General features: G+C 47.9%; 1 protein-coding gene across 1 annotated transcript; it reads right to left on the bottom strand.

Moving 5' to 3' along the window:
• Window positions 1-8,740: 8,740 nt before the first annotated feature.
• Window positions 8,741-9,906, bottom strand: B3GNT6 (UDP-GlcNAc:betaGal beta-1,3-N-acetylglucosaminyltransferase 6; the record flags this gene model as incomplete). Its single annotated transcript, XM_081239605.1, is given in 3 exon segments — window positions 8,741-9,184; window positions 9,188-9,468; window positions 9,471-9,906. Coding segments are annotated over 3 exon segments (1,128 nt in total). The 5' UTR covers window positions 9,874-9,906.
• Between the last annotated feature and the right edge of the window lie 6,728 nt (window positions 9,907-16,634).

The following is a 16,634-nucleotide window of genomic DNA, read 5'->3' as shown; positions in this document are numbered from 1 at the left end:
CACTGCTCCTGTATGTAACGAGTTTCCCAAGTGAAATCCTTATAATAATAATTTCTTTAAAAAATCCCAACAGATCTAATTGTCTAGCTATTGTTTGAGAACCCTAAAGGAAGCCCCTTGGCATGGGAAATGGCTCAACATGAAGGCTCCTAACGCCTGGTGTCTTGGGGTAAAATATTCAAGTAACCATTCAAGTTCCCCCACACCCATCTAGCCAAGGGGACGGGATCGCAGGGAGAGGAGTGGAGTTGGACATACAGAACTTTTCAGGACATGCAGAACTAGTGGTATTCTGAGACTTTAGGAAATGGGAGAGTCACACTGAACTCCAGGGGAGAGCACACACCATGGAAAATAGGGATATGAAGGGCAAAATGAACTTTGAGTTGCTCTTAATTCCATGCTACCCTGAAACACTGCTTATATTTTGTTAGTATCCTGGATATTATTAAGAACCAGCCAAAACCAAGTGGGATTTATTCAGGAATACAAAGTTGGTTTAATAATAGGAAATCCATTAATAGCATTAGTTTGCTAGGGCTGCCATAAGAAAGTACCACAAACTGGGCAGCTTAAACACAAACTTATTGTCTCACAGATCTGGAGGCTAGAAGTCCAAGATCAATGTGTCATCAGGGTTGGGTCCTTCTAAGGGCTGTGAGGGACAATCTGCTCTGTGCCTTTCTCCTAGCTTCAGGTGGTTTGCTGGCAATCTTTGGCACTCCTTGGCTCGTAGACACAACACCATGATCTATACCTTCATGTTCACGTGTTCTCCCTGTGTGTCTGTCTATGGCTTGTAGACACAACACCATGATCTATGCCTTCATGTTCACATGTGTTCTCCATGTGTGTCTGTCTATCTCTGTGTCCAAACTCCCCCTGTTTATAAGGACACCAGTCATATTGGATTAGGGTCCACCTAATGACCTCATTTTAATTTGATCACCTCTGTAAAGACTCTATTTCCAAATTTACATTATGAGGCACTGGAAGTTAGACTTCAACATCTTTGGGGGGACACAATTCAACCCATAACAAGTATGCACCATATTAATGAACCTAAGGGGAAAACCATGATTTTTTTCTATAGATGCCAAGAAAGCTTTTAACAAAATTCAACACCGATTCACAATAAAAACATTCAATGAAACAGGAAGTGAGGGATACGTTCTCAACGCAATAAAATGTAGTCCTAAAGCCGACATCTTATTTAATCAAGAAGCACTGGAAGCACTTCCACTAAGATCAGAAACAAGGCAAGAATAGCCACTATCTACACCACTATTCCACATCGTACTAGAGGTACTAGCCAATATAATTTAACAAAATAAATCAACTTAAGGCCTAAAATTGAGTAAAGAAAAAAAAACTATATCTATTTGCAGATGATATAATGTTATACCTGAAAAAAAAAAAAAACTCAGAGAACCAATGATAAAACTAACTCAAATAGTGAAAGAGTTCAGTGAAGTAGCAGGATTCAAAATTAAAATACAAAATTCAACGGCCTTTATATATACAAATAATAAACAAAGGTCATAAGGGTAGAGAAAACCCTTTTCATAATAAAAACAAAAAAAGATTAAGTGCTTAGGAACAAATTTAATGAGAAATGCATAAAGCCTACCTGAGGAAAATTTTAAAACATTCTTGAAAGACACCAACTAAGAACAAATGGAAAGATATCCCCTGTTCTTGGATTTTATGACTCAACATTATAAAGATGTTAGTTCTCCCTAAGTTAATTTGTAAGTTCAATACAATCCCAATAAAAAAAAACAGCAAGCTCTCTTATGAAGATAGACGAGATGCAAAGTCCATATGGAAAGATAAACATGCAAGAATGGGAATGCTGAAAAAGTAATACTATGAGGAGGAAATAGCTTTAGCAGACATAAAACAATAAAAGCTTCTATAATTAAAAATGGGTGGCAGGCTTCCCTGGTGGCGCAGTGGTTAAGAATCCACCTGCCAATGCAGGGGACACGTGTTCGAGCCCTGGTCCAGGAAGATCCCACATGCCGCGGAGCAACTAAGCCCGTGCGCCACAACTACTGAGCCTGCACTCTAGAGCCTACACGCCACAACTACTGAAGCCCGCGCAGCTAGAGCCCGTGCTCCGCAACAAGAGAAGCCACTGCAATGAGAAGCCCGCGCCGCAACAAAGAGTAGCCCCCCCGCTCGCTGCAACCAGAGAAAGCCCACACGCAGTAAGGAAGACCCAACGCAGCCAAAAATAAAATAAACAAATAAACAACCACCTCACTCTCCCCAGGACCCCTTCTGCCCCTCAGATCCCTTCTCCCACAGCCAACTGAACTTTCTAGAATACAAATCCAATCTCTTTTCTACAACTCCAAACTCTTGAGACCAGGAGTAAAGAAAGAAAAAAACAAAAGACATTTTAAAAACGTCATTTCTGTGTTCTTGGGAGTATGAGAACTAACCTTCCGGAAAGACTGCTCTTCTGCTGGGAAAATAGGTTAATGGGCCTGTTTGTTCCTCCAAGGCCAGGCTGAGTCTAGGCTGGAGGGGAGGAGAGGGTCGTCACCACTACAGAATCATTCTGGAAATGACCGTCCCAGGGTGGAGAGAGGCCAGCTCTAACAACTGTTACGACGTTGAGTCAAGGCTAAGAGATCGGCACTTCCCCACCCCCACCGCGAAACCCGGGCAGCCAGCCCGGGAGGCCCCTTCAAAGCCGGTGGTTCTGCTCTCCCGGCTTCAGGCTCCGGCTCAGAGCCCAGCCTTGACGGGCGGAGTCCTCACTCTGCTTGGGCAGCGACGGGAGGGGCTTCACTCAGGGCCCAGGCAGACAAACACTCGAAGTAGTTATCGTTCAAACCCCAGAGCGTCCGCTCCCCAGGGCTGCATTCCGAGCTGGGGTCGGGCCTGGGGCCCTCACTGTGCGACGCTGGAGCCACTGCGCCTTTCTGGCCCGCTTTCCCTTCCACTGGGGCTGGGGGCGGGGAAGGCATCTTTCGGGGCCCTTCAGACTCGGACTTGGTCTCCCCAGAATCATTATTTGCTCTTTTCTTCTGGGTTTGAGGGAGGGGATAGGTATGGCATCGGGGTGGAGGAAACTGAGGTGGGGCCTCACCTTTGAGCTCCACCCTCCCCCCTGCCTCGAAGGGTTACTGCCTCCTGCTCCCAAGTGCCGCTGAGATGGGTGGGGCTGAGGGGGTTTTCCTTTGCTGAAGACACAAATAATGTTATGGCTGTGTGTGCGTGTGTGCACACGCGTGCGTGCGTGCGTGTGTGTGTGTGTGGCAAACTGCTGTCTGCCTCCCTCTCTCTGGAGCCTAGAGACCTGGTCTCTGGCCTTGTGCAGCTGCAGCCTTCGGCTCTGGGTGTGGTGGATGTCAGGCACCGTGCCTGGGGCAGTGGTCAGGGCCCAGGAATGGCAGGCAGGAGGCCCGGTCATTTACTTACCTGGGCCTCAGTCTCCACATCTGCCCAATGGGGATGATAATAATCCCTGTTCCCTGGATGGGGGGAGGATACAAGGAAGTCAGGGGCTTGGAGGTGCTTTATAACATGATATCTCTACACATTAATTTAGATGTTTAAAAAATCTTAACTTTTTTTCTTGCATCACTTTTAGATTCGGTCCTAGGTACATTTTTATTCTATTATAAATGGTACTTTTACAAATGACTTGTCCTGATCGCTTGTAACTACTATAGAAGTTAAATTGATTTTTTTTTTTTTTTTTTTTTTTTTTTGCGGTACGCCGGCCTCTCTCTGTTGTGGCCTCTCCCGTTGCGGAGCACAGGCTCCGGACGCACAGGCTCAGCGGCCATGGCTCACGGGCCCAGCCGCTCCGCGGCATGTGGGATCTTCCCGGACCGGGGCACGAACCTGCGTCCCCTGCATCAGCAGGAGGACTCTCAACCACTGCGCCACCAGGGAAGCCCTAAATTGATTTTTGTACATTGATTTTGTACTGGAAGACTTGGTACATTTTAAAATTATTTTAATTAATTAACTGTAGGATTTGTGTGTGTGTTTTGGTGGGTTTTCTAAGTAGGCTAATGGTTCTCAATGAGGTGTACTGCCCCCTGGGGGGAGATCTGAAAATTTGTAAGGGAGTTTTTTGTTGTGCCCAAGAATTTACACATCATAATTCATACAATTTTATTTGTCTTTTATTAACCTTTTATATTACAATAAAAGAATTACATTGGTTTTTGGAAAATATATGTGTGGACAGATTATATTCTCTAAGAATTTCACTTCAGGATAGGGAGTATAGCATTAATTTTGTGGGGAAATTGGATCTGATAGGGTTGCAAGCCTCTGAAGTTCTGATAATTTTCAAGTCATTATCATTTTATTTTTTGGCTGCCCTGCATGGCTTGTGGACTCTTAGTTCCTGGACGACCCATGCCCTCGTCAGTGAAAGTGTGGAGTCCTACCTACTGGACCGCCAGGGAATTCCGTCATTATCATTTTAAATCTTTATCTTGCCTTGCTGTGCTCTCAAGCCTTGGTCAATGTTGAACAGTGGTGATGATGGACACGTCTAGTCTTTTCTGACTCTTAAAGGAAATGCTTTCACCTTTTACCAAGATTTTCTTTAAATCATGAACGGATGTTGAATTTTATCAAACATTCCCTCCCCCCGCCACGTCTGAGATATTCATATTTTTCTTGATGTGATGTACCACATTGACAGATATTCCTTTTTTATCCATGTATTCTGATTCCTTTTCTAATGCTAAGCCCACCTCAAATTTCTGGGATAAATCCATCTAGGTGCTCTGACATCCTTTTTACATATTGCCACATTGTCTACTAGCGTTTCGTGTAGGATTTTGCATCTGTGTTTTTTTTTTTTTTTTTTTTTTTTTTTCTTTTTGCGGTATGCGGGCCTCTCACTGCTGTGGCCTCTCCCGTTGCGGAGCACAGGCTCCAGACGCGCAGGCCCAGAGGCCATGGCTCACGGGCCCAGCCGCTCCGCGGCATATGGGATCCTCCCAGACCGGGGCACGAACCCGTATCCCCTGCATCGGCAGGCGGACTCTCAACCACTGCGCCACCAGGGAGGCCCTGCATCTGTGTTTGTTAGTGAGGCAGCCCTATCATTTTCCTTGCTCGTGGGGTTCTTGTCAGCTAGGCCGACCTGGTGAAGGGAGTTGGGAGCACAGGCTCCTGGGGCCCAGATTTACCCAGACCCAAGGACCAGCCGCCCGCCTCCGCGCGGAAACTGTATGCAGGGCGCGCCCCCTGGCGGCTGCGGGGCGCAAAAGAGCCCGATGAGCCAGGAGAGGGGAAGGGAACCAGGTAACATCAGCGGGTGCCAGGGCTGCGCGGGCCGTGGGCCTTCGCTGGGCCTGGTGACAGTGAGCAGCCCAGCTTCAGAGATGGGTTGACCAGGACCCAGAGTAACAAAGTAGGCCTATAAATGTGGCGTTCTGACTCTTCTGAGCTGTGAGTTTCCTGAATCTTAATCTCTTTACCCATAAAGTGGGGATAATCCACCTGCCTGTCAGGAAAATGGGAGGAAGTTGTCACAGCACAGAATTCAGACTTTTCCAAGGACACAGAGGTGTCCTCTCCTGACACCTCAGCATTCTTGTTTTTTGTCTGTTACAAGCACTTGATAAATGGCAAGTGGGAAGAGAATTCAGGGTTAATGATACTCAGCTGTCCAGAATGAGTTCACGTCACGGAGGCCTGTGTGAAGGAATCACATCTGTTAATTTATTAATTTTGTTCATTATTTCATTATTGTTCATTTATTCAATATTTATTGGACACCGTCGTACGAGAAATAATGGCCCCCAAAAGATGTCTAGGCCCTAATCCCTGAAACCTATGCATATGTTAGGTTACATGGGAAAAGGGAATTAAGGTTATAGATGGAATGAAGGTTGCTGATCAGTGGACCTTAAAACAGGAAGATAATCCTGAATTACCCAGGCAGACCCAGTGTGATCAAAGAGTCCTTGTAAATGACAGGGGAGGCAGAGGAGTCAGAGGATATGGGACCAGTGGAAGCAGAGGTCAGAATGATGTGACTGCTGGCTTTGAAGTTGAAGGGAGGCCACAAGCCAAGGAATGTGGGCACACTCTAGAAGCTGGAAAAGGCAGGGGAATAAATTCTGCCCTAGAACCTCCAGAAGGAATGCAGGCCTGTTGACACCTTGACTTTTAGCCCAGCAAGACTCATTCTGGACTTCTGATATGTAGGGCTATAATAACTGTGTTTGTGTTTTTAAGCCAGAAATTCTGCGGTAATTTGTTACAGCAGCAATAGGAAACTAATACTCTCCCAATGGATACAGTTCATGCCACTCAGACAGATGGGCACAAATGAGTGGGCACATCCATTCATTTGTTCACCCCTAAAGCATTTAGGAAGTACTTACTGTGAGCCAGACCCTGCTCAGGAGCAAGGCCGGCAAGGGACAAGTGGCCACGGCTCCTGAGCACCCATGGCCGGGACTGCAGAAAGGGTGTTTGGATGGTGCCTTTTCCTCCTGCTCTTTCCACCTCCCAGAGCCAAGAGTGAGCCTGCAAGATGCCAGGGCCTCCCTCCACGGGGTAAAACCCGATGTGATTCAAACATGGTACCTCCCTCTGGGAGCAGCCAGTCTGGTTTGGGGAAAACAGGGATCAGAGAGGACACATTAGGTTACCTGGGATAAGGCAAGGCTGCCCTAACAAAGTGCTGACAAAATCCCAGAGGCTCAAAAAACATAAAGGCTTATTTTGTTCTTCTCAATAGTTTGAGCTGAGTATTCCAGGTCAGTCTATGGGCAGCCCCACTCCCTGGAGTGAACTGGGAAGCCCTCTTGTTTCCCTGCCTTCCTCTAGGCCAGTGGTTCCCACCAGTGGTGACTTTGCTCACCAGAGTACATTTGGCAACGTTTAGAGATATATTTGGTTGTCATGACTCGGGGTGTGATTCTGGCATCTACTGGGCAGACGACACACATACGGCTAAATGCTCTCTCATGCTCAGGAACCGCCCTACCCCAAATGGCAAGAGCGTCAAGGTTGAGAAACCCAGGCCTAGGCCTGGGGTGTTGTCCTCATCTGCAAGGTCACAGGCCCATCCGTGTTCCAATCCAGGGGAAGGGGAAAGTGAGCACAGATGAGGCCCAGGTTCAGGAGGGGTCCTCATCACAACCACACACAGCCATGAAAACAGCCTGGTCACATGCCCACGCCTCACTGCAAGGGGGTCTGGGAAGTGTAGTCTAGGTGTGTGCCCAGGAGGAAGCGGGTAGCAGAGTTTGGTGGCCAGCCTCCCCTGCAGGCATCCTCACTGATACAAGAGACATGGACAGTGGTGGTTGGTGGATGTTTCCAGTAAAGGGATCAGAGCTGTGCGACGATGCAGGGGCAGGAGAAGGCCCGACAAAGCAGGGCGCTGCACATGGTTCTGCTGGATGGAGTCCTCCAGCAAGGAGGACTGGACCTGAGGGCAGGGGAGGCATCTGGTCAGCCTTCTGGCTTCTCATCTAGGCTTTCCTCCTTGAAGCTCAGTCCTTCTTGTCCATCTTATATAGTTGAGACCTTGACAGCACACATATCTGCCTCACTCTTAAGCTGTTTCCTTGATTTTTGTACTTTGCCAACAACTGGCAGCTCCTGGAGGTCAGGACCACAGCCTGACCCTCGGAGTCTGGTCACTGAATCTCCGCCTGTTGTTCGATGTTCACAACAGACCCCAGTCGCCCCCGCACACTCCCTAATCCTTCATGGTTACTGATCAGGTCCCCCCAGCCCCCAAATATAGCCCCTTACATTGACCTTCCACAGGCTTTCTCAACAGTGTCCTCCAGATTCCCCAATCACTGCCTTTCCTAGTTTCCTCATGACTGACCCCCATGGCATCCCCACACTGACCCCTGAACTGAACTCCCAGCTTGGTTACCCCAGGCCGACTGACCCTGAGGCCCAGACCCCGGCAAGGAGCCTGTCTCTGTCCCCTGGGAGTGAGTGCTGGCAGGGCAGGTGTGCGTGGGCCAGACCTGAACAGGCCATTAGCTGTGGTCAGGTTGAGTGTGGAGGGGACCCGTGGTGTGTTGTCTGCCAGTGACCACACAGCCCTGGATTAGTCACTGCCCTGGCTGGGCCTCGGTTTCCACTTTGCACAGTGGGGGTCTTGGCCTCACAGGGATTGGGGTTGGGGAGTAGTGGGGGAGAACCAGGTGGGAGGGAGGCTGCCAGACACCCTCAGCTCCGACTCTGGGGGGGTTGCTTTCTAGGTCCCAGTTTCAGACTGACTTCTGGGGAGTGGAATCCCTCTGATGGCTGGCAGTCCAGCTCCACACATTTGCGGAGGAAATGACGAAGTAACAACTCGCATGTGTCCTGCACCTGCAGGCGACATTTGATCCTGGCTCCTCACCCCTCCCTTGCTCCATTGCCCGCAGTGACTCGAGGTGGGTGTCCTGGAAGGCCCACAAAGGGGGCGATGGAGCTGGGTCCATCCCTCGTGCAGTGGGCTTCATTCCTAGCTGTGCATTCCCATTGCCTGAGGAGCTTTAAGAAAAACCGAGAAGTCTGGGGGAACCCAAGACAATCAGAACCTTTGGAGTTGAGGCCAGGATATAGGAATTTTCCACCCCCTTCACCCAGGTGATTCCAAAGTGCAGCGAGGATTCAAGGGCACCACGCTGGGTAGGACAGAAGGTATCCAGAGCAGGGAAGATGCGCTCAGCCCGAAAAGCATCACGTGCGGAGGCTGCTCATCCCCGCCCCCAGCGCAGCCCACCCGGCCTCAGGAGACCCTGCGCCCCCCGCCACAGCTCAGCCCGGTGTCGCGCAGCACCTTCCACGTGAGCAGCATCTCGTAGGGGGCGAAGCGGTGCACAAGCAGCAGCTCGCGGTACATGCAGGGGTCGAAGGAGGGCTGCCGGGCGCCGGGCAGTTGCACGCCGAAAGGCCGGATGCCCTCGTGGCCGCTGGGCGCCAAGCCGGCGCGCTCCAGACACATGCCCATGTAGGCGCCGTCGATAGGGAAGAGCGGGATGTGGCAGGCGGCTTGGCGCAGGGCCTGGATCGTGCGGCTGGACAGACGGAAGCCGCAGCCGCTGCAGTACACTGGGTAGGCGGGTCCGGGAAAGCGTTGCGGAGGCACGAAGTACTTGCTCCCGCTGTCGCGGATGGGCACGGAGCCGCTCATGAGCTGCCCGGCGAAAAGGTGGCGGTAGGGCGGCTGCGCCTACAGGAAGCGGAGAACGTTGGCTGTGTGCACTAAGACGTCGTCGTCGCCGCTGAGCAGGAAGCGCGCGTGCAGGCAGCAGGCCTCCAGCCAGTGGATCAGGTGCACGTGCTTGAGCGTGAGGTTGAGGAAGGTGTCCGCGGAGTCCCCCTGCAGCACGCCGCCGTGATCGCGCGCCTCCAGCGCCACCACCGCCGCTGGAGCGGACACCACCGTGTCCTCGGGAGCGGCGGTGCCCAGCCGGAAGAGGGGGCGCCGCGACCGCCCGCCGTAGCTGCGCTCCTGCCCCACATGCGGCGGATGAGCTCGTGACGCCCGTAGTTGGCAGGCGACGACTTCACGGCCAGCAGCAGGAAGGTCCCACGGCTGCCCGCACACTTGGCCGGCGCATCCCAGAGCAGCGGGAAGTGGCGGCAGTGGAGGTATTGCAGGAAGTCTTGGATGCACGTGGCCAGACGCTCGACGTCGGCCGTGGCGTTCGCCGAGGCGTTGGCCAAGCACGGAGGCCCTGGGCTGGACGGCGGCGCAGCAGCAGGGGCCACACGGGCAATCTGCGGGGAGCCATCCGACATCCTCTCCTGCTGGGACTTGGCCTCGGGGAACCACAGATGCAGGCCCAAGAAACGCAAACCCACTAGAAGGCAGGTCAGGGCCTTGGGTTTCACGGCCCTGCGGCGGGGAAAAGCCATCTGTGGGGGGAACCGAGTCAAAGGTGAGCCGGGAGTCGTCTTTGAATCAGCGGAATGACACCCTTCCGCCGTCACGTCTCTCCCAGAACTGAGAACCAGCCCCTTCTCAACTCTGTTGTTAAGAAGATAAAATAAAGGAACGAGAACTGAAGTATTTCACATCTCCCAAGTCTGAAGTGTTCTGACCTTCAGATCTGTGTATCTCGTTGCCTCCTGACATCTCCTCTGGATGTCAGGTAGGCCAGGCGGACTCAAGTCAAAGTCAAAGCCTCCGTCTTCCCGTGAATCTATATGCTGCTTTTTCCACTTCAGTGAATGGTACCTCCCTCTGCCCAGTTGCTCCAGCCGCAAGCCCTGACTCTCTACCCCACCCTCGACTTATATAGACTCTCCACATCTTGTTGATACTGCGTCCAAATCTCTACATGCTTATTCCCTCCTCTCCACCCCTGTCGAGCCCTGACCCTCTCTGATCTATTTTCCTCCTTGGGAAGGATGAGGTGACAGACCCAGGTTAAAATTCAGTCATTACCACTTATATGTATCGTCTTGAACAAGTCATTTCAGATTTCTAGGGCTGAGTGTTCCCCTCTATACCAAAGGGTTGGTAGCTTCCTACTTTGCAGGGTAGTTGAGAGCATTAAATGAGCATGAACTGGCCAGTCAATTAATGGCACCAATTCTTTACCCTCTTTGGCATCCTCTGGCCCCACCTCCTTCTATTTCTACCTGTTGGTGTTATTTTGTTTCCCACACATGCCAGGTCAGGCCCTCTCCTCTGTGTATCTAAATCCCCCGGCCTGCCCAGGTGCCCCTCAAGCCCCGCCTTCATGAGGACACCTCAGGACAAATCCCAGATCACAAGAGCCTTTCCTGTATTTATTCCTTGCTAAATTCAGCCACACCAGGTCCTGCTCTTCTTGAAACACACTGCTCTCTGTTTCAGGGACGCCACTCTCTCCTGGCTATCCTCCTCCCTCTTTAACCATGTCTCTCAGTTTTCTTTGCTCATTTCTTCCTCTCTAACATATTTAATGGTTGGGCTGGGGCGGGGTGGGGGGGGCAGTTCTCCAGGACTCTGTCCTAGACACTCTTTTCACCTTTGTGCAAGATGATTTCCTTCGCTTTTAGCACCTCCAAACTCCAGAGTCATATGTCCAACCAACAGCCTGTTATTCACCATATCCGTGTGGTGGTCCACAGCCACCTTGGGTGCAGCCTGAGCTCTCATCTTCCTCCCCAGAGTTGTCCCAGAGTTCCACCCTCACCGTGTTGTTCAAGCCCCAAACTGTGATTGACTGCCTCCTTTCCCTCATCCCCCCCACCAAAGCCTGGTCAGTTCTAACTCCTAAATATTTCATCGGTCTGTCCCCTTCCATTCCCACCATCAACAGGCTAATCTAAGCTAGCATCTGCTGCTCAGATGAACTAGCCTTCTGCTTGGTTTCGCCACACACTTTCTTGCTCTCAGCTGATCCATCCTCTACAGAAGCTGGAAAAACCTTTGAAAAATGAAGATTTGCACGCCACTCCTCATGCTCTTTTCCTCAACTTCTCATTGTCATCCACCTACCCTGGCCATCAGCCAAGTCACAGCTTTGGACTGCCAACCTCTTCCTACCTTGGAGCTTTCTCTCACACTGTTCCGCTGCTGAGATGGACCTCCCTTCCCCTCCTTCACCTACTTACCACCTGCTTGGCCTCTTCATCCTCTAGTTCCACTTGAAAATAGGCATGTCATTGGGAAAGGTTTAACATAACTCAAAGGAGACTAGAGTGTTATTTGTTTAAAGTTTTATCTTCCCTCCTAGTCTGTAAGCATCCTGAGGGCAGGGATGGCATCTGTGTTGTTCACTACTGTCTCCCCAGTGCCCTGCCCAGGGTGGGAGTTGGGACAACATACTGGTGGAAGATACTGGCTGCCTGGGTTCAGATTCTGCCTCTACCACTTTCTAACTGCATATGCTGAGCAAGCTGATATAAACTGTCAAATAGCTAGCTCTTAAGAGTTACTGAAATGATAGTGTCTGTAAAGAATTTAGCATGGTCCTTGGCAAATAGTAAGAGTTCAGTAAATATTAGCTATTATGATTATCAGAGGTGCCAATAAATATTTGTTGAATACTTTGCCCAGAATATGTGCTCAATAATTATTCTCGGATTGAGTCGTCTGCACATGGTAGATATTACCAGATCGAACTGTACTCTCGTGTTTGGTTGTTACAGTCCATACACAATGTCTAGCACAAGATGGGCACAAAGCTAGTGTTCCGTGAAATAATGGCAGCAGTTAACGACAAATAAAAGTGAGAGAACCTTGCAAAAGTTGTAATCCGTGAGGCCCATTAGAAATACTAGATGTAGGTTCCTATAGGTCTTAATGGATTCCTGCTTCAGTGTTTAATGCACCGAGAAAGAGAAACAGCAAAATAAACGATTTTATCATCACTATATGCTCAGTGCCTAGTCCTGTACTTGGCACAGTTGGGGCATGCAATACATTTTTTCCAATGAATGAAAGAATAAAAGAATGAATGAGAATGGAATTTGGAGTCTGAATAACTTGGGCACGAGTCCCAGCTTCTTTCATTAGCTGTGTGACTTTGTATGAATTTGTTAACCTCCTAGGTTTCAGTTTTCTCATCTGAAAAATTGAGAAAGTTAGCATTCATCTCTCAGTGAAATACAGAGCAAGGAAATAATATTGTCAGTGCTAAAAAGTGCCATACAGGCGGCTTCCCTGATGGCACAGTGGTTGAGAGCCCGCCTGCCGATTCAGGGGACACGGGTTCGTGCCCCAGTCCGGGAAGATCCCACATGCCGCGGAGTGGCTAGGCCCGTGAGCCATGGCTGCTGAGCCTGCGCGTCCAGAGCCTGTGCTCTGCAACGGGAGAGGCCACAACAGTGAGAGGCCCACGTACAGCACACACACACAAAAAGTCCATCTATCAAGATTCTTTAAAAAAAAAAAAAAAGTGTGTACTCGTCAGAGGTGGAATTGAAGCAATCTTTAACTCCTTTTCAGCCATCCCTTTTACAAAGCATGGTCCAAATTGTGTCCTCAGGCAAGGATCCTGGTTCACCTCTTGCCAGTGTCTATCTGTTGATCCAGGCAAGGCTGCCCCTCCCTGACACACACAAGAGGGACTAGTTGAAGAATATCATATGGTTGGCAGTGAGAGAAACGGTCAATTCATGCAGGCTTGGCTAGGAAAGCTCGTATTTGAAAAGCTGTTGTTTGGAAAACTAAGTGAGTTGTAGGAAATTCTAATTTGTTTTACATCTTATAAGGCACTTTGGTCATTGCCAAAGATAGGACCCTAGACATATGTGGCTTATGCAGTAAGTTTATTCTGTTTCCAATATGTCCCCCTTCATTGTGTGAAGCTGGAAGGTTCATGCATTTACTCCAGAGCTCATAAATTTAAGAATGCTGTGTACTTATGGATCATTAATGTTTAATTAAAAAGTTATTAGCTTTTAACCTTGCAAATCACCCAGGCTTGGAGTAGGAATTTACTGCAGTATCACTTAAGACTAATGACAAAAAAAGTCATAATTACTAAACATCCTTCCCATGAACAGGATTGCTGCTGGCCTATACAGCCCCCTTCACTCAGAAATCGGAAAAAAGTGTGTCGTGAGACGCAACCCTTCCAAGGCACATACCGTGAGGCTTCAGCCTGTACTAACTGGGTACCATTGTGCAGTGCACAAACTGTATTTCTAAACATGTGGCCCTGCCGTTATATAAGTGTATAGATACATTAAATATAAACCAGGGATAAAACATTACCAGAAGTCTTATTCAAAACAGTATCATTTAATACTTTCACCTATAGCGACGTGATTAATGCTGAAATATAGCCTAGATTATAGCAGAATTGTGTATAAAATTACACAATTCTATCTTCTAGAAAAATAACTGTGGCATTGGCAAATCAAATAGAAAAAGTGAATAAGCAGGTCTGAGATCACCTGAAAATGGTTAGTTCCTTGTATAGATTTACGACCACCTACGTTTATTAAATAATTGCTAGTAGAGCAAATATCTGCACCAAAATGAAACCAGGAAACCCTGTATTAGCTTGGAAAGTTTACCTAATGGTCACACTGATAAATGACTCAGAAATATCCAAAGTATGGAAATGCTTGAGAGTAAACAATGCCTTATAATACATTAAACAAAAAGTATACCTATTTCTTAAAATGATTCATTTATTAATTGCTATTAAGTAATTTAGTTCTAAAAGAGCCAAAAGAAACAAGTACTAATTGTGGAAACGGTTTTGAACTTCTCCTTTTGGAAAGTAAAAAAAAGTGTACACGACTACGATAGTTTATTAGTTCCTTGACATTACCACATGACACATTTTACATGGCATGAGAAAAAAATGGTCAAATGATCTCATCTTTCTGGAAGTCAACTCAAAAGCTGAATGCAAATAGCATTTTTGGACTTTATAGCAGGGAATGGAATTTCCTTTAGAATGGAAACAAAATCATGTAGTTTTCCCTAAAGATTTAGGCACTTTGCAGCAGGCTGTTGCCAATCTACTAAAACTGGTATGAAGAAATACTTTATAGTGTAAATATTTAAACACAAACCCTATGATTACATTTAACAAAGAAGTGAGCGATGTCTCAAATGTATATTTCATTCTGACAAATACACACTGGAATCACCCTATGGAGAAGTGCAGTGGGAAGGACTTTCATCCTTCCATATTTGCGGAAGGTCTAGAGAATGGGGGGGCAAACTCCCAGAACGAGATAGTGAACATTTGAGGCCTTGCAGGCCACACACGTCTGTAACATAGTCCTCTTTTTAAAAAAAAATTAATTAATTAATTTAATTATTTTTGGCTGTGTTGGGTCTTCGTTTCTGTGCGAGGGCTTTCTCTAGTTGCGGCGAGCGGGGGCCACTCTTCATTGTGGTGTGCGGGCCTCTCACTGTCGCAGCCTCTCTTGCTGCAGAGCACAGGCTCCAGACGCGCAGGCTCAGTAGTTGTGGCTCACGGACCTAGTTGCTCCGTGGCATATGGGATCCTCCCAGACCAGGGCTCGAACCCGTGTCCCCTGCACTGGCAGGTAGATTCTCAACCACTGTGCCACCAGGGAAGCCCCCTCCTCTCCTTATCATTGTATGTTTCAACAATGCTTTTAAAGTGTAAAGATCATTCTTACTTTGCAGGCCATACAACCGCAGACTGGATTTCATCTGTGGGCTGTAGTTCACCAACCCCTGGTCCAGAGCCATTTGATATCATAGAACTTTCATTGTTTTCTTTTAGGTGCAGATGATGCCAGGATGAACATTTGTAGGGAACCATATTTCTGTGCTTAAAGATTTCTCTAATAAATGTGCTCTGCTGCAACCTTAGAGTTACTTCTGCACACTCGACTTAAAAGTGATGATCTGCAGATCTGACATTTGCCAGAGAAGTTTCAGAAGCTTTATGACATTTTTCGTAAATATTTAAATTACCAATGACTAAATCTGGTCCACATCGCAACACTGTGCTCCTTAAAAGCCATGAAGCAAGCTGGAAACAACCTAAGTGTCCATCATCGGATGAATGGATAAAGAAGATGTGGCACATATATACAATGGAATATTACTCAGCCATAAAAAGAAACGAAACTGAGCTATTTGTAATGAGGTGGATAGACCTAGAGTCTGTCATACAGAGTGAAGTAAGTCAGAAAGAGAAAGACAAATACCGTATGCTAACACATATATACGGAATTTAAAAAAAAAAATGTCATGAAGAACCTAGGGGTAAAACGGGAATAAAGACACAGACCTACTTGAGAATGGACTTGTGGATATGGGGAGGGGGAAGGGTAAGCTGTGACAAAGCGAAAGAGAGGCATGGACATATATACACTACCAAACGTAAGGTAGATAGATAGTGGGAAGCAGCCGCAGAGCACAGGGAGATCAGCTCGGTGCTTTGTGACCGCCTGGAGGGGTGGGATGGGGAGGGTGGGAGGGAGGGAGATGCATGAGGGAAGGGATGTGGGAACAGATGTATATGTATGACTGATTCACTTTGTTATAAAGCAGAAACTAATAAAAAATAAAAATAAAATAAAAATAAAAAAAATAAAAAAAACATTATTGAAAGATTTTATCTCTATGCTAAGGGTTTAGCTGCCCCCAAATGCAAAAAATTAATAAAATATGTTTTACTTAAAAAAAAAAAAAAAGCCATGAAGCAGGTCTCGTAATAAGGGTTAAAAAGGAACTGAGAGCAAAGTGTGACCTGTGATTGGTGCTGTAATTTTTTTTTTTTTTTTTTTTTTTGCGGTACGCGGGCCTCTCACTGTTGTGGCCTCTCCCGTTGCGGAGCACAGGCTCCGGACGCGCAGGCTCAGCGGCCATGGCTCACGGGCCCAGCCGCTCCACGGCATGCGGGATCTTCCCGGACCGGGGCATAAACCCGTGTCCCCTGCATCGGCAAGCGGACTCTCAACCACTGCGCCACCAGGGAAGCCCTGGTGCTGTAATATTGACAGCTGCTGAGCTAAACAGAGTGGGACAATTTTAGGTCACTTGCAGGCCTGTATTCGAGTGGGTTTTAGGGTTTTCTAGTAGGAAATATTCTTGTGATCATTTTCTACACTAGCTACCAATCAAAACAGGCAGCAATTTGCTGATTTAATTATAATGAAGGTCTTGTGAAACAATACCAGATATTTAAAGTGTGTAAAGATGGTGGTCAGTCTGCTTATTCCAAATGTGCATCAAGAACAGC

This window comes from Mesoplodon bidens (assembly GCF_964165515.1).
Source record: "Mesoplodon bidens genome assembly, chromosome: 7".
NCBI classification, from domain to species: domain Eukaryota; kingdom Metazoa; phylum Chordata; class Mammalia; order Artiodactyla; family Ziphiidae; genus Mesoplodon; species Mesoplodon bidens.
The sequence above is the reverse complement of the archived record's forward strand: the minus strand, read 5'-3'. Positions and strand labels throughout refer to the sequence as shown.